This window comes from Lepidochelys kempii, chromosome 17, assembly GCF_965140285.1.
Source record: "Lepidochelys kempii isolate rLepKem1 chromosome 17, rLepKem1.hap1, whole genome shotgun sequence".
In the NCBI taxonomy this organism is placed as follows: Eukaryota; Metazoa; Chordata; order Testudines; family Cheloniidae; genus Lepidochelys; species Lepidochelys kempii.
In genome coordinates, this window is record NC_136396.1 from 22628779 (window position 1) to 22652227 (window position 23449).

Consider the following 23449-nt stretch of genomic DNA (forward strand, 5'->3'; position numbering starts at 1 on the left):
CTCTGGCTGCGGCTGTGCTTACCATAATCGAAAGAGATGGGGGATATTTTCAAGTGTCCAAAGGTTTTATAAGCAACAGAATAAACAGGCTTTTAAAAATGCTAATTATTATTACATAGTGGCTCTTGTAAACAAGCCAGACCCTTAAACTTTGATCGTTAACTAGCAGATGTATCTGAAGCACAAGGTCTGTTTGTTTTTTATAATGCAATTTGCATGGATATCTGAGGCTATTGCTAGGAGCCGAACCATGGAGTCTCGGTGTTCTGGTCATGGGCAAGCACAGTCTTTTTATGATTAACTTTCATTAAACCGGCAGAGAGTCCGGTGGCACCTTAGAGACTAACAGACATATGGGAGCAGACGCTTCCGTGGGTGAATACCCACTTCCTCGGATGCACGTAGTGGAAATTTCCAGAGGCAGATATAAATATGCAAGCAAGAATCAGGCTAAGGATAACGAGGTTAGTTCAATCAGGGAGGATGAGGCCCTCTTTGAGCAGTTGAGGTGTGACACCACGGGAGGAGACGCTGTTTTTGTCGTTGGCGAGCCAGTCACAGTCTGTGTTTAATCCTGAGCTGATGGTGTCCAATTTGCAAATGAACTGAAGCTCAGCAGTTTCTCTTTGAAGTCTGGTCCTGAAGTTTTTCTGCTGCAGGACGGCTACCTTTACATCTGCTATTGTGTGTCCAGGGAGGTTGAAGTGTTCTCCTACAGGTTTTTGTAAATTGCCATTCCTAATATCTGATTTGTGCCCATTTGTCCTTTTACATAGGGACTGTCCAGTTTGGCCGATGTACATAGCAGAGGGGCACTGCTGGCACATGATGGCGTAGATTACATTGGTGGACGTGCAGGTGAATGAACCGGTGATGGTGTGGTGGATCTGGTTAGGTCCTGTGATGGTGTCGCTGGTGTAGATATGTGGGCAGAGTTGGCATCGAGGTTTGTTGCATGGTGTTAGAGTTAGCGTTAGAGTTACTATGGTGCGGTGTGTCGTTGCTGGTGAGAATATGCTTCAGGTTGGCGGGTTGTCTGTGGGCAAGGACTGGCCTGCGTCCCAAGGCCTGTGAAAGTGGGGGTGTCACGGAGTGTGGGGGAGTCCAGGCCCTGCACCCCTCTTCCTGGGATCCACTGAGACTCTCAGCCAGCCAGTAAAACAGAAGGTTTATTGGACAACAGGAACACAGTCCACAACAGAGCTTGTGGGTACAACCAGGACCCCTCAATCACGTCCTTCTGGGGGAGCAGGGAGCTTAGACCCCAGCCCTGGGGTTCCCTGCGTTCCTCCACCCAGCCCCAAACTGAAAACTAAACCCACCCAGCAGGTTCCCTGCTGCAGTCCCGGGCAGAGGTGTTACCTCCCCCTCCCCCTCCTGGCTCAGGTGACAGGCTCTCAGGTCTCCCATCCCCAGGGCACATTCCCAGGTCAACACTCCCCTCTCCCTGCTGCGTCACATCGCCACATCTCTCCCCCCTTCGAGACTGAACTGAGCGGGGTCACTGTGACCAGTGACCTGGGGAAGTTCGGGGCCCCCTCTCCGGGACAGCACATCCGCTATCATGTTGGCACTTCCTTTCACATGGACCACCTCCGTGTCGTAATCCTGCAGGAACAGGCTCCATCTCAGGAGCTTGGCGTTGGCTCCTTTCATCTGGTGCAGCCAGGTCAGGGGAGAGTGGTCGGTGTAGACGGTGAAGTGTCACCCGAAGAGATAGGGCTCTAGTTTCTTGAGGGCCCACACCATGGCCAGGCACTCCTTCTCGATGGCCGCGTAGTGTTGCTCCCGGGGTAGCAACTTCTTGCTCAGGTACACGATGGGGTGTGTCTCCCCCTTTTCATCCTCCTGCATTAACACTGCCCCCAGTCCCGTGTCGGAGGCGTCGGTGAACACCACAAAGGGCTTGTCAAAGTCTGGGTTTGCCAGGACTGGGCCACTGACCAGAGCCTCCTTCAGCGCCCGGAAAGCCTCCTGGCACTGCTCGGTCCAGACCACCTTGTCTGGCTTCCCCTTCTTGCATAGCTCAGTGATGGGGGTGGCTATGGCGCTAAAGTGGGGCACAAATCTTCGGTAGTATCCTGCCATCCCAATAAAGGCTTGGACCTGCTTTTTGGTGTGGGGAGCGGGCCAGTCTCTGATCACCTCCACCTTGGCTGGTTCTGGCTTTAGGCGGCCGCTCCCCACCCGATGGCCCAGGTAAGATACTTCCGCCATCCCCACCTTGCACTTCTCTGCTTTTACAGTCAGCCCAGCCCCCTGGAGTCGGTCCAGCACTTGTCTAACCTGGGACACGTGGTCCTCCCAGGTCTGGCTAAAGACACAGATGTCATCAATATACACCACGGCAAAACTCTCCATCCCCCTCAGTAGCTGGTCCACTAGGCGCTGGAAGGTGGCCGGCGCTCCCTTCAGGCCGAAAGGCAGGGTCAGGAACTCATAGAGCCCCAGAGGGGTGATAAAGGCCGATTTCAGTCGGGCATCTGCATCCAGTGGCACTTGCCAGTAGCCCTTTGTAAGGTCCATGGTGGTAAGATACCGAGCTCCTCCCAGCTTGTCTAGGAGCTCGTCCAGCCTTGGTCTGTCAAGACTTCCTTGGGGAACCCCACTCGGCTGAAAATGGTCAGGAGCACATCTGCCACAGTGTCGGCTTCAATGGAAGCTAAGGGCACTGCCTCGGGGTAGCGGGTGGCAAAATCTACCACCACCAGAATGTATTTCTTCCCCGACCGGGTCGTCTTGCTGAGAGGCCCCACGATGTCCATGGCCACCTTCTGGAAAGGCTCCTCTATGATGGGCAAAGGTCTCAAAGCCGCTTTCCCCTTGTCCCGGGCCTTCCCCACCCTCTGACAGGGGTCACAGGATCGGCAATACTGCCGGACCGTGGTAAAGACCCCGGGCCAGTAAAAGTTCTGTAGCAACCTCTGCCGGGTGCGCCGGATTCCCTGGTGCCCTGCGAGGGGGATGTCATGGGCCAGGTACAGTAGCTTGCGGCGATACTTCTGGGGGACCACCAGCTGCCTCCTGATCCCACAGGACTCTACTTCCCTTGTGGGAGCCCATTCTCGGTACAGGAACCTCTTCTCCCACAGGAACCTCTCCTGGCAGCCTCTCCTCATGGTCCGTACCACCCTGAGGTCAGCCAGGTCCCTGAGCTTCCGCAAGGAGGGATCTTTCCTCAACTCGGCCTGGAACTCAGCGGCTGGGGAAGGGACGGGGCCTGGTTCCCCCTCAGTGGCCAGGTCTGAGGCCTCAGCCTCTCTGAGCCGTGCCCCTCGGCGCTCCCTCCCCCCCAGGGAAGGGTCCTGCGCCTCCGGTGTGGTACCCTCCCCAAGGTCAGGGCGCAGTGCCCCTCGCCGGCTCTGGCTACGCGTCACAACCAGGGCGGTCTGGGGCTTGCTTGGCCAGTCCACTAGGTCTCCCACCATCAAAACTTCAGTGGGCAAATGGTGGTGTACCCCCACATCCTTGGGGCCCTCCTTGGCCCCCCATTTCAGTTGTACCCTTGCCACAGGCACCTTAAATGGGGTCCCGCCCACCCCTGTCAGGGTCAGGTAGGTGTTGGGCACCACCCGATCTGGGGCCACCACCTCAGGCCGGGCCAGCGTCACCTCCGCGCCCGTATCCCAGTATCCATTGACCTTCCTCCCATCCACCTCCAGGGGAACAAGGCACTCTCTCCGGAGGGACAGCCCCGCGCCCACCCTGTAAACCGAGCACCCTGAGTCCAGAGCCTCCAGCCCTCTGGCGGAGCTGGCCTGGGGTACTCTTCCCTCCTGAGCAGGTGGTAAACTGGTAGGCCCCCTTTCCTGGGTCGTCTGCCCCTTGTCCAGCTGGGTCCCTACCCAGTTAACCCTGGGTAGGTTGGGTCTGCTCAGTTTGTCCCTGAGCCCGGGGCACTGGGTCCGTACGTGGCCTCTCTGGCCACAGTGATAGCAGCTCAGGTCACGTTGGTCCCCTCGAGCAGGTCGGAGGGGCCCGACGCCAGGCGTTCCCCTTTGGAGGGGGTTCTCCCTATTTCCCCGCTGGGAGTCCCCCTGGTGACTCTCTCTCTGCATCAGGGGGGGCCTGTTCGTTTGGGACTCCTCCCTGCTACGCCCTGACCGACTGTTCACAAACTCGTCAGCCAGCTGCCCTGCGTGCTGGGGGTTCTTGAGCTTTTTTGTCCACCAACCACAGCCTCAGGTCGGAAGGGCACTGTTCATACAGTTGCTCCAGTACGATTAGGTCAATCAGGTCCTCTTTAGCTTGGGCCCCAGCTGTCCACTTGCGGGCATACCCCTGCATCCGGTTAATCTTCATTAATGATCTGGAGGATGGTGTGGATTGCACTCTCAGCAAGTTTGCAGATGACACTAAACTGGGAGGAGAGGTAGATACGCTGGAGGGTAGGGATAGGATACAGAGGGCCCTAGACAAATTAGAGGATTGGGCCAAAAGAAATCTGATGAGCTTCAACAAGGACAAGTGCACAGTCCTGCACTTAGGACGGAAGAACCCCATGCACTACTACAGACTAGGGACCGAATGGCTCAGCAGCAGTTCTTCAGAAAAGGACCTAGGGGTTACAGTGGACGAGAAGCTGGATATGAGTCAACAGTGTGCCCTTGTTGCCAAGAAGGCCAATGGCATTTTGGGATGTATACGTAGGGACATTGCCAGCAGATCGAGGGACATGATCGTTCCCCTCTATTCGACATTGGTGAGGCCTCATCTGGAGTACTGTGTCCAGTTTTGGGCCCCACACTACAAGAAGGGTGTGGAAAAATTGGAAAGAGTCCAGCGGAGGGCAGCAAAAATGATTAGGGGACTGGAACACATGACTTATGAGGAGAAGCTGAGAGAACTGGGATTGTTTAGTCTGTGGAAGAGAAGAATGAGGGGGGATTTGATAGCTGCTTTCAACTACCTGAAAGGGGGTTCCAAAGAGGATGGCTCTAGACTGTTCTCAGTGGTAGCAGATGACAGAACAAGGAGTAATGGTCTCAAGTTGCAGTGGGGGAGGTTTAGGTTGGATATTAGGAAAAACTTTTTCACTAGGAGCATGGTGAAACACTGGAATGCGTTACCTAGGGAGGTGGTGGAATCTTCTTCCTTAGAAGTTTTTAAGGTCAGGCTTGACAAAGCCCTGGCTGGGATGATTTAGTTGGGGATTGGTCCTGCTTTGAGCAGGGGGTTGAACTAGATGACCTCCTGAGGTCCCTTCCAACCCTGATATTCTATGATTCTAAGATTCAGTCCATATTTCTGTGTATATCTATGGTAACAAAACAGTTGTTATTTCTTGTTATGACAAAATTAAATGATTGACCATATGCAGCTTTCACTCTTTAAATATTGCACAGTGATATGTCCTGTGTTAAAACACACTGTGACTTAGATATTGAATTTTAAACCACTTCATAGCAAATGTCTGTACTATGGGAAAAGGACTTACCGATATTTGGATATTTTAAAATTTGTTTAAACATAACTTGTTTCATTTTCAGAACAGAAAAAACAAATTCTGGTTTTGTTGATTCCAATGGCAATTTCCAGCAATGAGAAAAGTAGCAGATAAATATTTCAGACAAATGATACTGGTCCAGCCAACAGCACCAGAGTTCAGCACATGAGCTAATGGGAACACAAGAGCAAAGAAAGTACAAAATTATGCCACAGAAGCAAAGGAGCAATGCAAACGGAAGCTCAAATTTGGGCTGGAGCAGTGAGGCTCCCGCGAGTCCCTTATCAGTAAGCAATGAACCAAGTCCCAAAGTGACTAAACTGGCCACTTTGTCCTCAGCTGGGACGACATCCACAGAGACCAGCAGAACCAGAGCCGGGAAAGGCTGCCCCTGCCCCTGCCTCGTGCTTTGAGTGCGCCTGTCTCCCGCTCACAGCACATGCTGCAGCAATGAACTGCAGCCACTAGGGGTCAGCCTGTCACTGCAGGCAGCAATACAGACTGCTGTTCCAGTACGGGATCCCCAGTGCCCACGCTGAGCTCCTGGCAGGATCTGGGCTCAGGCTACTTTCCCTCCCACACGCCAGCTCCCCCATCCGGCACCGCATCCCAAGGTACAAGGCAAGGAGTTTTTCCAAAAAAGCACACAGAGATGTGGGAATTGCCAGCCTGGCTGTGACCAAGGTCCACCTGGGCCAGCGACCATCTCAGATAGCAACCAGCACTGCTTGCTGCACAGGAAGGGGTGAGAACCCCACAGGAGCAGATGTGTGATGATCTGCCCCACCCTAGGCCCTTTAATTAGAGCTGGGTAATGCCCTGACACAGGAGGAGCAGGGCAAAAGCCAGATCAGAGCTGAGCTGGGATCCTTCTCATGTCTGACCACAGCCAGTACCTGATGCTGCAAAGGAAGGTACAGGGAGGTCCTACCCAGTAGCTAGAGACCAGCTAACAGCCCGGAGCTGGCAGGTCAGTGTCTCTTCCAGAACATGCAGCAGTAACGCCTCTAACCCTGGAGGTTCTGGCTGTGCTCACAAAGGTCCAATCCCTTATTGAGCCTGGCTGTGTTCCTGGCCTCGGGGGCTCCTACGGGTGATGAGTTCCACACAAATGCCACGAGAGGCTCAGATGAACAGTCCAAGGACCGGCTGCTGTGGTTGTCTGGATTGCAACAGTGAGCCAGGCTAGGACGTCGATCCCAGACTCTAGGTGCTCTGGCCTTCAAATGCAACACAAAACCCAGGGTAAATACCGAACTGCAGCACATCTGTCTGTATGTCCAGGCTTTGATCAGGGTGCCCACCAACCTATTATCTGATACTGCCTCCCCCGCTACAGTCCCCAGGCAATGGAAGGAAGAAAGAAAACTGCAAATAAAGCACAACTCTGCCACCCCTAATCTCCCAAAATAGACTCCACCAACCACCCCCTAGAACTCCCTCCTGCCTCAGACCTCCCCGAACGCTGTGCATATAGACAGGCTTCACAAAGGGCTGGGAAGGGCGACCCATCTGTGACCGAGAGAGGAGGGAGTTGCAAAGCAGAGACACTTTACACTGTAAACTTTAATATCACCAGGACACACAAATCTCATGTTTGGCTGCTAGAGACCAGGCAGGTGATGAACCAGGTGGCACCCCATCTCTGGGACTCATTGGAGAGGTTGAGCCTGAACGTGTCTGGGGCACTTGGTGGCTTTTCCTGACCATGCAGGGATCAGCTGTGGGCCAGGCAGAGAAACGGGGGCCTGGGGAAACTGGCAGTGGCAGGGTGCATCTGCAGTAGGGACCTGGAGCCAAGCGTCCAAGGTGCTGGGAGCCCGTGGCTCATGCTGGGGCCTGACTGCGTGGGGCTTGTAACACACAACTTCTGGGGTGGGGAGGCCCATAGGGGATGGGCAGTGACGTTTCTGTGGGCTGGGCTGGACTGTACAGCTCAAGTTTTGTTTTTAAACAAACGGCTTTATTTAAGGCACACAGCAAGACAACATCCTTCAGCCTGTTAGAACCTGTCAGCTACGGCCTGGGGAGCAACAAAACGCAGCTGTTTGCCGGCATTTGTCACACATGTGGCCTGTTCGAGTCACACATTGGCAGGATTCAGAGTAGCAGCCATGTTAGTCTGTATTCGCAAAAAGAAAAGGAGTACTTGTGGCACCTTAGAGACTAACCAATTTATTTGAGCATGAGCTTTCGTGAGCTACAGCTCACTTCATCGGATGCATACTGTGGAAACTGCAGCGGACTTTATATATACACAGAGAATATGAAACAATACCTCCTCCCACCCCACTGTCCTGCTGGTAATAGCTTATCTAAAGTGATCATCAGGTGGGCCATTTCCAGCACAAATCCAGGTTTTTTCACCCTCCACCCCCCCCCCACAAATTCACTCTCCTGCTGGTGATAGCATTACCCTATGATCATTACCCTATGATCCCACTGAGAGTTATCAAAAGCAACTACAGCATTTGCTCAAGAAACTTCCTGAAAAAGCACAAGATCAAATCCGCACAGACACACCCCTGGAACCCCGACCTGGGATATTCTATCTACTACCCAAGATCCATAAACCTGGAAATCCTGGGCGCCCCATCATCTCAGGCATTGGCACCCTGACAGCAGGATTGTCTGGCTATGTAGACTCCCTCCTCAGGCCCTACGCTACCAGCACTCCCAGCTACCTTCGAGACACCACTGACTTCCTGAGGAAACTTCAATCCATCGGTGATCTTCCTGAAAACACCATCCTGGCCACTATGGATGTAGAAGCCCTCTACACCAACATTCCACACAAAGATGGACTACAAGCCGTCAGGAACACTATCCCCAATAATGTCACGGCTAACCTGGTGGCTGAACTTTGTGACTTTGTCCTTACCCATAACTATTTCACATTTGGGGACAATGTATACCTTCAGATCAGCGGCACTGCTATGGGTACCCGCATGGCCCCACAGTATGCCAACATTTTTATGGCTGATTTAGAACAACGCTTCCTCAGCTCTCGTCCCCTAAAGCCCCTACTCTACTTGCGCTATATTGATGACATCTTCATCATCTGGACCCATGGAAAAGAAGCCCTTGAGGAATTCCACCATGATTTCAACAATTTCCATCCCACCATCAACCTCAGCCTGGTGCAGTCCACACAAGAGATCCACTTCCTGGACACTACAGTGCTAATAAACAATGGTCACATAAACACCACCCTATACCGGAAACCTACTGACCGCTATTCCTTCCTGCATGCCTCCAGCTTTCACCCTGACCACACCACACGATCCATCGTCTACAGCCAAGCTCTGCAATACAACCGCATTTGCTCCAACCCCTCAGACAGAGACAAACACCTACAAGATCTCTGTCAAGCTTTCTTACAACTACAATACCCACCTGCAGAAGTAAAGAAACAGATTGATAGAGCCAGAAGAGTTCCCAGAAGTTACCTAGTACAGGACAGGCCCAACAAAGAAAATAACAGAACGCCACTAGCCGTCACCTTCAGCCCCCAACTAAAACCCCTCCAACGCATTATTAAGGATCTACAACCTATCCTAAAGGATGACCCAGCACTCTCACAAATCTTGGGAGACAGGCCAGTCCTTGCCTACAGACAGCCCCGCAACCTGAAGCAAATACTCACCAACAACCACATACCACACAACAGAACCACTAACCCAGGAACTTATCCTTGCAACAAAGCCCGTTGCCAACTGTGTCCACATATCTATTCAGGGGACACCATCACAGGGCCTAATAACATCAGCCACGCCATCAGAGGCTCATTCACCTGCACATCCACCAATGTGATATATACCATCATGTGCCAGCAATGCCCCTCTGCCATGTACATTGGTCAAACTGGACAGTCTCTACGTAAAAGAATAAATGGACACAAATCAGATGTCAAGAATTATAACATTCATAAACCCTTCGGAGAACACTTCAATCTCTCTGGTCACGCAATCACAGACATGAAGGTCGCTATCTTAAAACAAAAAAACTTCAAATCCAGACTCCAGCGAGAAACTGCTGAATTGGAATTAATTTGCAAATTGGATACTATTAATTTAGGCTTAAATAGAGACTGGGAGTGGCTAAGTCATTATGCAAGGTAGCCTGTGTCCTCTTGTTTTTTCCTACCCCCCCCCCCAGATGTTCTGGTTTAACTTGGATTTAAACTTGGAGAGTGGTCAGTTTGGATGAGCTATTGCCAGCAGGAGAGTGAGTTTGTGTGTGTATGGGGGTGGGGGGGATGTGAGAAAACCTGGATTTGTGCAGGAAATAGCCCAACTTTATTGTCATGCACATTGTGTAAAGAGTTGTCACTTTGGATGGGCTATCACCAGCAGGAGAGTGAATTTGTGTGGGGGGGGTGGAGGGTGAGAAAACCTGGATTTGTGCTGGAAATGGCCCACCTGATGATCACTTTAGATAAGCTATTACCAGCAGGACAGTGGGGTGGGAGGAGGTATTGTTTCATATTCTCTGTGTATATATAAAGTCTGCTGCAGTTTCCACGGTATGCATCCGATGAAGTGAGCTGTAGCTCACGAAAGCTTATGCTCAAATAAATTGGTTAGTCTCTAAGGTGCCACAAGTACTCCTTTTCTTTTTGCGAATACAGACTAACACGGCTGTTACTCTGAAAACTGTAAGGAGAGTGATCACTTAAGATGAGCTATTACCAGCAGGAGAGTGGGAGGAGGGGGGAAAGAAAACCTTTTGTAGTGATAATCAAGGTGGGCCATTTCCAGCAGTTAACAGGAACATCTGAGGAAGGGGCGGGGGTGGGGGATTGTGGATGAAGGGAAAGCAGTGGACCTGTTGTTCCTTGACTTTAGCAAAGCTTTTGACACAGTCTCCCACAGTATTCTTGTCAGCAAGTTAAAGTAGTATGGGCTGGATGAATGGACTATAAGGTGGATAGAAAGCTGGCTAGATTGTCGGGCTTAACGGGTAGTGATCAATGGCTCCATGTCTAGTTGGCAGCTGGTATCAAGTGGAGTGCCCCAAGGGTTGGTCCTAGGGCCGGTTTTGTTCAATATCTTCATTAATGATCTGGAGGATGGTGTGGATTGCACCCTCAGCAAGTTTGCAGATGACACTAAACTGGGAGGAGAGGTAGATACGCTGGAGGGTAGGGATAGGATACAGAGGGACCTAGACAAATTGGAGGATTGGGCCAAAAGAAATCTGATGAGGTTCAACAAGGACAAGTGCAGAAACCTGCACTTAGGACGGAAGAATCCAATGCACCGCCACAGACTAGGGACCGAATGGCTAGGCAGCAGTTCTGCAGAAAAGGACCTAGGGGTTACAATGAATGAGAAGCTGAATATGAGTCAACAGTGTGCCCTTGTTGCCAAGAAGGCCAATGGCATTTTGGGCTGTATAAGTAGGGGCATTGCCAGCAGATCGAGGGACGTGATCGTTCCCCTCTATTTGACACTGGTGAGGCCTCATCTGGAGTACTGTGTGTAGTTTTGGGCCCCACTCTACAAGAAGGATGTGGAAAAATTGGAAAGAGTCCAGCGGAGGGCAACAAAAATGATTAGGGGACTGGCACACATGAGTTATGAGGAGAGGCTGAGGGAACTGGGGATGTTTAGTCTACGGAAGAGAAGAATGAGGGGGGATTTGATAGCTGCTTTCAACTACCTGAAAGGGGGTTCCAAAGAGGATGGCTCTAGACTGTTCTCAGTGGTAGCAGATGACAGAACAAGGAGTAATGGTCTCAAGTTGCAGTGGGGGGAGATTTAGGTTGGATATTAGGAAAAACTTTTTCACTAGGAGGGTGGTGAAACACTGGAATGCGTTACCTAGGGAGGTAGTGGAATCTTCTTCCTTAGAAGTTTTTAAGGTCAGGCTTGACAAAGCCCTGGCTGGGATGATTTAATTGGGGATCGGTCCTGCTTTGAGCAGGGGGTTGGACTAGATGACCTCCTGAGGTCCCTTCCAACCCTGATATTTTATGATTCTATGAATAAACAAGGGGAAATAGTTTTACTTTGTGTAATGACTCATCCACTCTTAGTCTCTATTCAAGCCTAAGTTAATTGTATCCAATTTGCAAATTAATTCCATTTCAGCCGTCTCTCGTTGGAGTCTGTTTTTGAAGTCTTTTTGTTGAAGAATAGCCACTTTTAGGTCAGAAATTGAGTGACCAGAGAGATTGTAGTGTTCTCCGACCTGGTTTATGAATGTTATAATTCTTGACGTCTGATTTGTGTCCATTTATTCTTTTATGTAGAGACTGTCCAGTTTGACCAATGTACATGGCAGAGGGGCATTGCTGGCACATGATGGCATAGATCACATTGGTAGATGTGCAGGTGAACTAGCCTCTGATAATGTGGCTGATGTGATTAGGCCCTATGATGGTGTCCCCTGAATAGATATGTGGACACAGTTGGCAACGGGCTTTGTTGCAAGGATAGATTCCTGGGTTAGTGGTTCTGTTATGTGGTGTGTGGTTGCTGGTGAGTATTTCCTTCAGGTTGGGGGGCTGTCTGTAGGCAAGGACTGGCTTGTCTCCCAAGATTTGTGAGAGCGATGGGTCGTCCTTCAGGATAAGTTGTAGATCCTTGATGATGCGTTGGAGAGGTTTTAGTTGGGGGCTGAAGGTGATGGCTAGTGGCGTTCTGTTATTTTCTTTGTTGGGCCTGTCCTGTAGTAGGTGACTTCTGGGTACTCTTCTGGCTCTGCCAATCTGTTTCTTCACTTCCGCAGGTGGGTATTGTAGTTGTAAGAATGCTTGATAGAGATCTTGTAGGCGTTTGTCTCTGTCTGAGGGGTTGGAGCAAATGCGGTTGTATCGTAGAGCTTGGCTGTAGACAATGGATCGTGTGGTGTGGTCTGTGTGAAAGCTGGAGGCATGCAGGTAGGAATAGCGGTCAGTAAGTTTCCGGGATAGGGTGGTATTTATGTGACCATCGCTTATGACCACCGTAGTGTCCAGGAAGTGGATCTCTTGTGTGGACTGGTCCAGGCTGAGGTTGATGGTGGGATGGAAATTGTTGAAATCATGGTGGAATTCCTCAAGGGCTTCTTTTCCATGGGTCCAGATGATGAAGGTGTCATTAATGTAGCGCAAGTAGAGTAGGGGCGTTAGGGGACGAGAGCTGAGGAAGCGTTGTTCTAAGTCAGCCATAAAAATGTTGGCATACTGTGGGGCCATGCGGGTACCCATAGCAGTGCCGCTGATCTGAAGGTCTACATTGTCCCCAAATGTGAAATAGTTATGGGTGAGGACAAAGTCACAAAGTTCAGCCACCAGGTTTGCCGTGACATTATCGGGGATAGTGTTCCTGATGGCTTGTAGTCCATCTTTGTGTGGAATGTTGGTGTAGAGGGCTTCTACATCCATAGTGGCCAGGATGGTGTTATCAGGAAGATCACCGATGGATTGTAGTTTCCTCAGGAAGTCAGTGGTGTCTTGAAGATAGCTGGGAGTGCTGGTAGCGCAGGGCCTGAGGAGGGAGTCTACATAGCCAGACAATCCTGCTGTCAGGGTGCCAATGCCTGAGATGATGGGGCACCCAGGATTTCCAGGTTTATGGATCTTGGGTAGCAGATAGAATACCCCAGGTCGGGGTTCCAGGGGTGTGTCTGTGCGGATTTGTTCTTGTGCTTTTTCAGGGAGTTTCTTGAGCAAAAGCTGTAGTTTCTTTTGGTAACCCTCAGTGGGATCAGAGGGTAATGGCTTGTAGAAAGTGGTGTTGGAGAGCTGCCGAGCAGCCTCTTGTTCATATTCCGACCTATTCATGATGACGACAGCACCTCCTTTGTCAGACTTTTTGATTATGATGTCAGAGTTGTTTCTGAGGCTGTGGATGGCATTGTGTTCTGCACGGCTGAGGTTATGGGGCAAGTGATGCTGCTTTTCCACAATTTCAGCCCATGCACGTTGGCGGAAGCACTCTATGTAGAAGTCCAGTCTGTTGTTTCGACCTTCAAGAGGAGTCCACCTAGAATCCTTCTTTTTGTAGGGTTGGTAGGAAGGTCTCTGTGAGTTAGTATGTTGTTCAGAGGTGTGTTGGAAAAATTCCTTGAGTCGGAGACGTCGAAAATAGGATTCTAGGTCACCACAGAACTGTATCATGTTCGTGGGGGTGGAGGGGCAGAAGGAGAGGCCCTGAGATAGGACAGATTCTTCTGCTGGGCTAAGGGTATAGTTGGATAGGTTAACAATATTGCTGGGTGGGTTAAGGGAACCACTGTTGTGGCATGTAGTAGTTTAGATAGTTTAGTGTCCTTTTTCTTTTGTAGAGAAGCAAAGTGTGTGTTGTAAATGGCTTGTCTAGTTTTTGTAAAGTCCAGCCACAAGGAAGTTTGTGTGGAAGGTTGGGTTTTTATGAGAGTATCCAGTTTTGAGAGCTCATTCTTAATCTTTCCCTGTTTGCTGTAGAGGATGTTGATCAGGTGGTTCCGCAGTTTCTTTGAGAGCGTGTGGCACAGGCTGTCAGCATAGTCTGTGTGGTATGTAGATTGTAATGGATTTTTTACCTTCAGTCCTTCTGGTACGATGTCCATCTGTTTGCATTTGGAAAGGAAGATGATGTCTGTCTGTATCTGTACGAGTTTTTTCATGAAGTTGATAGATTTCCACTCCATACGGCTAAATGCAGTGCCTTGCATAATGACAGGTTTCAGAGTAGCAGAATGGATTTTTTACCTTCAGTCCTTTTGGTACACACTGGCAGAAATAATGGTTGAGTGGTAGGGCCTTGGCCTGGCCCAGACGCTACCCGCCCTGAGTTCTGCCCTGCCCTGGCTGCCCCGTGCGTTACCTCGGAGGGAATCGTTCCAGGTCCAGGGAAGAGCCTTATCTGGGGAGATGCTGTACCAGACCCACCCGACCAGGCAGGCTCCCAGGTACTCTCTGCTCGGGCTGATAAGGCTCCTTAGCACAGTTTCTTTCCAAACAAATTCCAGTTCAAGACACCTGACAGCTCCACAGCAGGCAGCATCCCCAGCGCGCAGCAGGACAGGGCTTGGGGGAGCAGCCCATAGCAGCACCTGCCCCTCCTTCGGCAGGAGCTATAAGTGCCAGCCACGTGCTGCCTCCATCTAGACGGCCTATCTGCACAGAGCAGCAGCTTTCAGCCTGGGACAGCCGTGCTGCGGGGAGGCAATGGGTAAGAGTGGGCTCAGAGAGCCAGAGGGTCTGTGGGGCAGCACAGGGCCCTTCTGCTCCGCCCTCGGGCTGAGTGGGCGTGTTCAGCTGGGATTGGAACCCACCAGCACTTGTGGGTCCGAATGTGGGGCTGGAACTCAACGCGGGGCGCTCCCACCTCGCCCGGGGGCGACTAGGGGGAAGGGCAGAGAGACACCTGGGCTGAGACTCAGAGGAGCAGACACCTGCTCCAGGGAGACAGAGTCTACGGCAGCCGGGTTAAACTCCCCAGCTGTGTGACAGGCCCCCCACCCCGGTATGTCACAGCAGGGCAATGTGGCCTACTGAACGGCAGGGGTTGCCAGCTGGGTTAGAGGCCTTTGGGGATGGAGGAAGCAGCACTAACGTCCATGCCAACCGCCCTATAGAGGAGGGGCCGTGCCGTGCAGGTGCGGGGCAGGGAGCTGGGACACTGCGCCGGGGGTCGTTGTCTGGCCCAGGCCCTTCCGAGCAGGAGGCAGAGGCCAAGGCATTTCCTGCAGGTCACCTTCCGCTGCAGCTTGGCCATGGGTCCCCCTAGCCACTAGCCCAGCCAGGGATCCCAACTGGTGAATGTCATGGCTGGCTCCTCCCTGCCGCCAACAGCTCTTCACTGCCAGGGAATTACTGAAATCCTGTGCGCCCTTCCCCCACCCACCTCCTGGGGCTCTGAGTGCCCCTGGCCAGTCTCCCCCCCTCAGCCCCACCTCCCGAGGCGGTGAGTGTCCACCTAGCGCCCCCACCCCATGATCCCCCTCCCTGGGACGCTCAGTGCCTCCCCAGTGCCCACCCTATAGGCTCCCCCCACCCTGATCCCCATTTTCCCTTTTTCTCACCTACTCTCCCGGTCATTTCCATGGTACAGGGGTGTCTCTGTGCGGCAAGCAGAGTGGGAACATTTCTCCAGGGCGAATCCCAAGCTCCCTTGGATCCGTCCCCCTCCTGGGTGTTTCTGTCCCAATGGGGCCAGTTCCTAGTGCCTCCTCTCTGCCCCATGCATGCCTGGCCAATGGCCGGCTGCCCAGCCAGACTGACAGGCGAGGGCGGAGGTGCCGGTCTGTGCTGGGCGAGGCAGGAGGTTCCAGCAGTCCCAGCTCTGGGTTGTGCCGTTCCCTGGCAGAGGGAACTGGGAGTCGCGGCTCCTAAACGGCGGGTTTGTGTTCCCAGCTTCTCGCCAGCTCTTCCCTTTTGCAGCTGCCCGGTGCCCTCGTCTCCTGCTCCTCACTGGCCTGCTGGCCCTTTCAGCCCCAGTTTTCACCCTGGAAATACACAATCTGAACATCTTAAAGGGACCCACCCGTGCAATCCGGAACATCCACCCAAAGGACCTGAAGGCAGGTGTGTCATGTGTCTGCTTTTAAAGCTCTGACCCCTGGCCCTAAGGGTCCTGCCAGCCCTGGGGCCCCAGAACTTCACTCACTGGCTGCCTGGGGATTATGGAGGCCTGAAGCTACTGGGAGAAATTACATCCAGCCGTAGCTCTACATTCAAACCACGCTGAGCTCTTTGGCGGTTGGAGGGGGAGGGCGGTTGGGGGGCGCGCAGGGGCTGGGCCGTTGCAGTGCAGGGAGCAGCAGGACAAAGCCAGGAGGTGCTGGTTGCCTTGGGCAGCAGAGGGGCATGGAGGAGTGGAACTGGTGCAGCGCGGGCCCGAGCGGGGCAGGGGGCGGGCGGGATGAGAAGGGGGTGCTCAGGCAGCAGGGTGACTGGTGCAGTATTAACACAGAGCTTGAGCTAAGCAGGGCAGGGCTGTGCAGCCCTCGAGGGGAGGTGCAGGAGCTGGAAGCTGCTGCAGGAGGAGCTGTGCAGCCAGGGAAGCGACTGGAAGCCACAAGATGGTGTGGGCAGAGCCACAGGAGCAGACGGGGAGGTTGGTGGCTGCATTTGGGCCAGACTGGAGGGGAGCAGACGGGAGCCAGGTAGAGCAGCCAGGGGGAGCCTGGGTTAGTCTAAGGTGTGACATCCCCACTAGACGGATCAGCTGGCTCTGCCTTTGTAGCCCTGATTAGCTACACAGGATGGGCACACAGGAGAAGCTGACCTCCCGCCCTGTCCCTTAGAGCCCTGGCTGGCTGGAGAGCTGGCAGGAAATCCTGCCTCTGCCGCCTGCTGCCAGCCCTTCTCCTGCCCTTCAAGAAGGGGCTATCGGAGAGACATGTGCTGCCCCACAGGGACACGGGGAGCTGGGAGACAGGCCCAGGAACCAGGGAGCTGCCCTGTGCATGTGGATGTAACCCTTCTGCCTGTCAGAGTTGGCAGCAACAAGGGCCGGGTTCAGTATCTAGGGGATCCATTCCAATAAGACAATGCAAAGCCGGCTCGAGCCCCCACCCAGTGACCTGGGACAAATGTATACCACCCCCGCTGGGTGCCTCCAAGAGGCATTACGTCCCCTCTCGCAAGCGCATAGTCTGAGTGCAGCAAAAAGCCTTTTAATTACAGAGAAACAATGTGGCATTATGTTGGGGAAACACCACCGACAGGATTCATAACACAACCCATGAGCAAAAAACCCACCCCAAGCAAATTGGGGCATGTTCTTTCCCTTTGGTTCTTGAGTCCAGCAACCCAAAATCACCCAAAGTCCCAAAAGTCCAATGGCCCAGAAGCCTCTGTCCCTGGTCAGGGCAGCCCCAGAGTTCGAAAGTTTGTCTGCAGAGTTTTACCTCCCAACCTGGGTGGAGATTCGGGGGTGGGGGGTTTAAGGGGCACCTTACATGGTCCAAAGCTGATGGCCCCACCTCTCCATGGGGCTCCGCTCTGCCAGCCACCCCATGAGCTGCTCTAGGCATCCGACAAACTGCTCTGCTCCACCAGCCGCTCTGCTCCACTATTCATCTTCAGGCTCCCCCACTACTTAACACAACACTCAGTGATTTCAGCTCTGAGTCAGTTCAGCTCTTTTGTGATTTCAGCTTGCAGTAGGGGAGCCTCAGTGCTGGTGCATTATTAGCCCAAAGTGAATTCAGCTCAGCAGCCTGTAACTGGACTCCTAATAGAATCAAAATTAGCTCTGATATTCCACAGTGGAGAGAGGAAGAAGTGCAATTAGCATGTAAGGCACTCAGGGGAGGGGGGGGCATGCCACCAAGTATTAATACCTGTCCCCAGCCTCTCTCAATTCACAGAGAATTGGAACCCATGACCCTTGCCTAGCGAGTGTTACTTAGTTGATGGCGAGTCCCTCCATCATAACAAAAGGCCAAGTGCAGTTCCACTGTCCTTGATTCCCATAATCAGGGTAATAACAGTTTATTCTTCCTGCCCCAATAACAGAGACACTGGGGATCCCACAGCAGCCAAAGTGACCATTTGGGCAGCTATGGCCTCATTCTAGGCGGGGTGGGTGTGCCTATGCAAATGAGATCAGCCCCTGAAGTTCTTTTCCACCACTTGCCACACCTCACCACCAGGTGTCAGGTTGGAGCTCATCCTGACTCTGCTTACATGCGAATGGGCCCTGGCCCAAAGGGAAGGAGCCTGTTGGTGCCTGATGCAGGCAGAGTCTATCAGTCCTCTGGGATTGGTGCCCGGCCCCCACATGCTGATGGTTCTTGGCAGTGACGCGGGGCTGTGGCCAGGCTGAGGGGGGTACCAGGCTAGGTCTCTGCTCTGGAGGGATTCTGGGTGAATTCCTGCCTCTCTGCGGGTGTCAGAGTTTGGAGCAATCCAGCAGGGAGAGGAGCCCCAGTGCCCAGCATATAACTGGGGCCAACAGCTGGGCCAGCAGAGGGACAGAGAGGCAAATGCACTCTCACAGGGGTGAGAGCCAAGAACATCCCAGGGGTTGTTCACACAACTGGTGGCGCATGCAGGTAGCTTGGACACACACACACACACACACACACACACACACCCCGAGCTCACCTCCAGGACCCCTCCACCCAGCCTGATCTGGCCAAGATGCAGGGTGCTATTCCTCGGTGGAGGAGTTGGAAAGGAGGCCAAGGAAAGGTTTTATGGAAACTCCATTGTGATCATAACTCTGAGCTGAGTCTCTGAGTGGGGTTTTGTTCTCTACAACTTGTCTCGTTTTGCCCACAGCCTGGCCCAAGGACTGCAGCGAGATAACCTGGAACAGGGTCAGTGGTGTCTTCGTCATCCAGCCCACAGGACTCCATCAATTCGAGGTCTACTGTGACTTGAACAGCAGCAGCGAGGGCTGGACGGTCCTCCAGCGGAACCGGCGTGACACACAGATCACCTGGGCTGAGTCCTGGAGCACCTACAAGTACGGCTTTGGCAACGTGCACAATGAGTACTGGCTGGGGACGGAGTACATCTATCAGATCGCCAAGCAGAAGGTCTACCAGGTCAGGTTTGTCATCCATGATTCATCCGGCACCATGAAATACGCAGACTACAACCTCTTCGGTCTGGAAGACGAGTCCAAAGGCTACAGGCTGAGGCTGGGCTCTTACACTGGGACTGCAGGGGATGCCATGACTTCAAACAATCCTAGCACTGTGCATGACAACATGAAGTTCTCCACTAAAGACCTGGATCAGGACACTTACAGTGGGAATTGTGCATCTAGCCATGGTGGGGGCTGGTGGTACTCGGCTTGTTATTCTGCTCGACTGAACGTCAAAGGGAGCATCACTTGGGGTAGTTTCTGTAGTGGGAACTGCCAAGCCTCCGCCATCCTCATCAAACCAGCATCTTACTGTTAGTGACCCCTTCCCCACCCTCCTGTCTGCAGTGAGGCCAACCCCTGCTCCACGAAGGGATGGAAAAGGGTCATAGTGTGTCATGGCCAAACCTCCTGCCTGCCCTCACAGGCCTTGCTTGGGGGAAGTATCAGGGTTACCCAGGAAACGAGGCCACTTTCCTTCTCCTCTCCCTCCCTGCAGACTTTCCGAGCTCTTCTCCGCTGGGCCTTTCTCCGCTGGGCTGACTCCCGTGCACCAGCATTCAGCCTGGAGTGACTCTTCTGGGTCATTTTAGCTCAGCGATGCAATGAGCAGGCCTAGAGATCGCTGGAAAGGCAAAATCCCAAGCACGGCAGGAGCTTCACAAACACCCTCTGCATGGCCCTGCCTGGGGATCCAGGCTTTGCAATAAACACACACTTCTAAGCAGTGAGGTCTGCAGCTGGTAACTCTGTGCCCCACTGTCACTATCTCTCTGGGTGTTCCCATGGGCACCACACTGCTGGAGAACATGCCTGGCATTACCAGATTCACAGACAGGGCGTGCAGGGCTGCTGGGACGGGCCCTTTGCTCCCCGCTTCACCAAGAGTAAGTCTGCAGGCCACCAGCCCTTCTGTTTTGGGGGTGGGGGAGAGAAGGAAAGACTGGGGCCAGAGGGATTTTCTGGGGGAGGAGAAGGAGGAGATGTGAGGGGGAGGACAGACTTGGGCCCTTAGTGCTGGGAGAGAGGAGTCCTTGGGCCCCCTGTCCTCCAGACCACATCCAGAGAGCTCGTGGGGCAGAGGCAGCGTCCATCCCACTCCCACCGCAGGCGGAGCCGCTCCTCAGCCTGAGACTGAAGGCTCTGCCCGCAGCTCTGCCTGGCCAAGTGCAGACCCCTGGGCACTGGGGCTGCTGGAGCTTGCCTCACACCAGGGCATCCCGTGGCAGCCCCCATCTATCACACTAGGCCTAAATGCTGTGGCCAGGTCCCTGGACTCTGCAGCACTTCGTTTAAATTAAAGAATGGTCCCCAGGGGCTGGTGCCGAGGGCATCTTCGTGGGGTAGGACCCTGCTGGCCGGAGCCATGTGGCAGCTGGGACCGGGTGGGGAGGCCCCAGACCACTGAGCTGGATGCACCCCACTGCTTGTGTGGTAAGATGCAGCCTATTTCCCCAGCTAGCACATGCTCCCATGGCAGCTTGCACACTAGTTAGCTAGGAGTCTGGCCGCACCCCTTGGCAGAGGACAATGCCCCTGTGATGGCCCCCAGGCTTGGTGCAAGGACTGGTCCTTTTCCCTAGTGCTGTCTGGGGCCCAAGGTAGGAACCCTGCCCCACTCCTGCACAGACAGGCGGAGGGGGGGAAGAGGCTCCTGGTGCTCCCATGCCACCTGGCACAGGGCCTGGCTCTTCATCTCCACATCTGTCCTGCCCCCGCAGTCAGCAGGGCCCAGTTCTCTGAAGGGATCGGTACCCCCTCCCTCGGCATCACCGTGGAGCTGCTCCATGTGACACCATCATTCAGCTTGTGCCGATCAATCATTTCACAGGAAACATTTGAAAATGCTCTGGTTTGAAGCTCCCCAGCTCACTTCCAGGGCAGGGCTCCTGACTGGCTCCTGCCTGTCGCCACGGGCAGCTTCTCGCACTCCCCTCAGCCCACACAGGGGGGGACTGGGACCTGGGACGTTAGACATAGTGGTCTGGCCAGCAAAATCCCTGCTCTTTGTTCCCAAGCCACACCCAGCACTGATGCCAGTCACGTTCCCAGGCCGCGAGGTTACACGCAAGCTGCCAATGGAAAAGGGGCACGTTCATCTTCCCCCTTCAGCAGCAGTGTCTGATAACCTCTGCACCCTGCAGAGCCACTGGGGCCGGGGTGCTGGCTGGGCAGCATGGGGCCTGGGCTGGGCCCTGGGAGACAGGCCATGGGTGGAGCAGGGGTGGGGGCAGTCAGGGTTAAGCAGGGCTCTGGAAATCCGGGAGGAGGATGTCTGTGTGAGGGGGATGGATGGGGGAGCCTGACTGTGGGATTGGCCTGATCTGGGAGTCTGGGCTGGGCAACAGTGACTGTCTCCACAGCAAGGCAATTAGGGCTTCCCATGGGGCTGTGCCAGCAAACAGAGGCTGCAGCTTCAAGCACCCATGCACGGGGCTCCCCAGAACCACAGGCTGCCCCCACAGCCCTGGTCCAGTCCCCCAGACACTCCTCCCCCAATACTCTTCTCTTCCATAATTCCCCTTACCCCAATCACCACCTTGGCCCCACATTCCCAGTCACCCCGCCCGGCTCCCCAGCACCCCTGCTCCCCTCCCCTCTGTGCTGCTGTGACCATGGCACAGCAGAGTGTGCTCTTAGCTGGCTGCTCCATGGGGTTGACATAACTATAAAGGGAGGGGTAACCACCTGTCTGCATACAGGGCTACAAAATCCCCCCTGGCCAGAGGCAACACCCTTTCACCTGTAAAGGGTTAAGAAGCTAAGGTAACCCTGCTGGCACCTGACCCAAATGACCAATGAGGGGACAAGATACTTTCAAATCTGGAGGTGGGGGGAAACAAAGGGTTCTTCCATCTATGTGATGCTTTTGCTGGGAACAGATCAGGAATTCAGCCTTACAAATCCTGTTAACTTAGTAAGTAATCTAGCTAGAAATGCGTTAGATTTCCTTTTGTTTAATGGCTGGTAAAATAAGCTGTGCTGGAGGGAATGTATATTCCTGTTTTTGTGTCTTTTTGTTACTTAAGGTTTTGCCTAGAGGGATTCTTTATGTTTTGAATCTGATTACGCTGTAAGGTATTTACCATCCTGATTTTACAGAGGTGATTCTTTTACCTTTTCTTTAATTAAAATTCTTCTTTTAAGAACTTGATTGATTTTTCATTGTTCTTAAGATCCAAGGGTTTGGGTCTGTGTTCACCTTTACAAATTGGTGAGGATTCTTATCAAGCCTTCCCCAGGAAAGGGGGTGAAGGGCTTGGGGGGATATTTTGGGGGAAAAACGTCTCCAAGTGGGCTCTTTCCCTGTTCTTTGTTTAAAGCGCTTGGTGGTGGCAGCATATGGTTCAAGGACAAGGCAAAGTTTGTACCTTGAGGAAGTTTTTAACCTCAGCTGGTAAGAATAAGTTTAGGGGCTCTATCATGCAGGTCCCCACATCTCTACCCTAGAGTTCAGAGCGGGGAAGGAACCTTGACAGGGGCACTGTCCTGCAGGGAGCTTTGCCCAGCTGGCAGACAGTTTGTGGCTCCCACACGCTGTCTCTGTGTCTCACACGACATCATTCATCTAGCAGGGATGAGGAGCAGCTTGTGGCTGTGGTCAACATGTGATTGTGCTTCAGTGCCCCATTGGCCTGTGGTTTGGGGTCCAGCCCTGCCAGCATCTCCTGAAAATTTACAGGAGCCAAACTCCCTCCAAGCCAACCATCTTTGTGGGGTCTGTCCCCTCGGGGGTGGGGGGGGGAAGGACAGGCCAGGATCGCTGGGCCATGAAGCTGGGGTCAAGTCAGAACATTGGTTATATGCCCAGTGCTCGTCCCTCGGCTGACAGATCCAGGGTGTGCCCAGAGCAGGATGGGTCCAGGGATGGGCTCCATGGGGACAGGAGATCACATGCGCATGTGTCCCTGGCACTGGTCACACAGAAGCTGAACTCTCCGAGGATAACAAACTTGCGGGATTCCAACCCCGGGCTCAGCAGAGGGGCCATTAGACCCTGTGGGACACAAGCAAATCCGCAGCATGGACCCACCCAAAGGCCAGAGGACAGATAATGATAACACGACTCAGACAGTAATAACAGCAATCCATGACATCTTCCTACTGCAGCATTACCCGGAGGCCCCAGTGTCATGGAGTGTGGAGGAGCCAGGGCCCTGCACCCGCCACTTCCTGCAATTCACGGTGACTCTCAACTAGCCAGTAAAACAGAAGGTTTATTAGATGACAGGAACACAATCCAAAACAGAGCTTGTAGGTACGGAAAACAGGACCCCCCAGTCAGGTGCTGAGCCTCCCTCTGTTTCCCCAGTCAGATCCAAACTGAAAGTCCCTCCAGTCCCTCCTCTGGTCTTTGTCTCTTTCCTGGGCAAGGAGGCCACCTGATCTCTTTGTTCTCCAACACCTTCAGCTGTCACCTTGCAGGGGAGGGGCCCAGGCCATCAGTTGCCAGGAGACAGGGTGTCGGCCATTCTCTGTGCAGAGCCCT

At 53.3% G+C, this 23449-nt stretch overlaps 1 protein-coding gene across 1 annotated transcript in view; it reads left to right on the top strand.

Annotated features, from left to right (window-relative positions):
* Positions 1 to 22062, top strand: part of LOC140899603 (angiopoietin-related protein 6) — a 36319-nt gene extending 14257 nt beyond the window's left edge. Inside the window, exon 2 of the mRNA XM_073315393.2 lies at positions 18651 to 22062. Within this exon, the coding sequence (XP_073171494.1) occupies positions 18651 to 19279 (629 nt within the window). The 3' untranslated portion in view covers positions 19280 to 22062. The remainder of the gene's footprint in view (positions 1 to 18650) is intronic.
* Positions 22063 to 23449: the final 1387 nt, after the last annotated feature.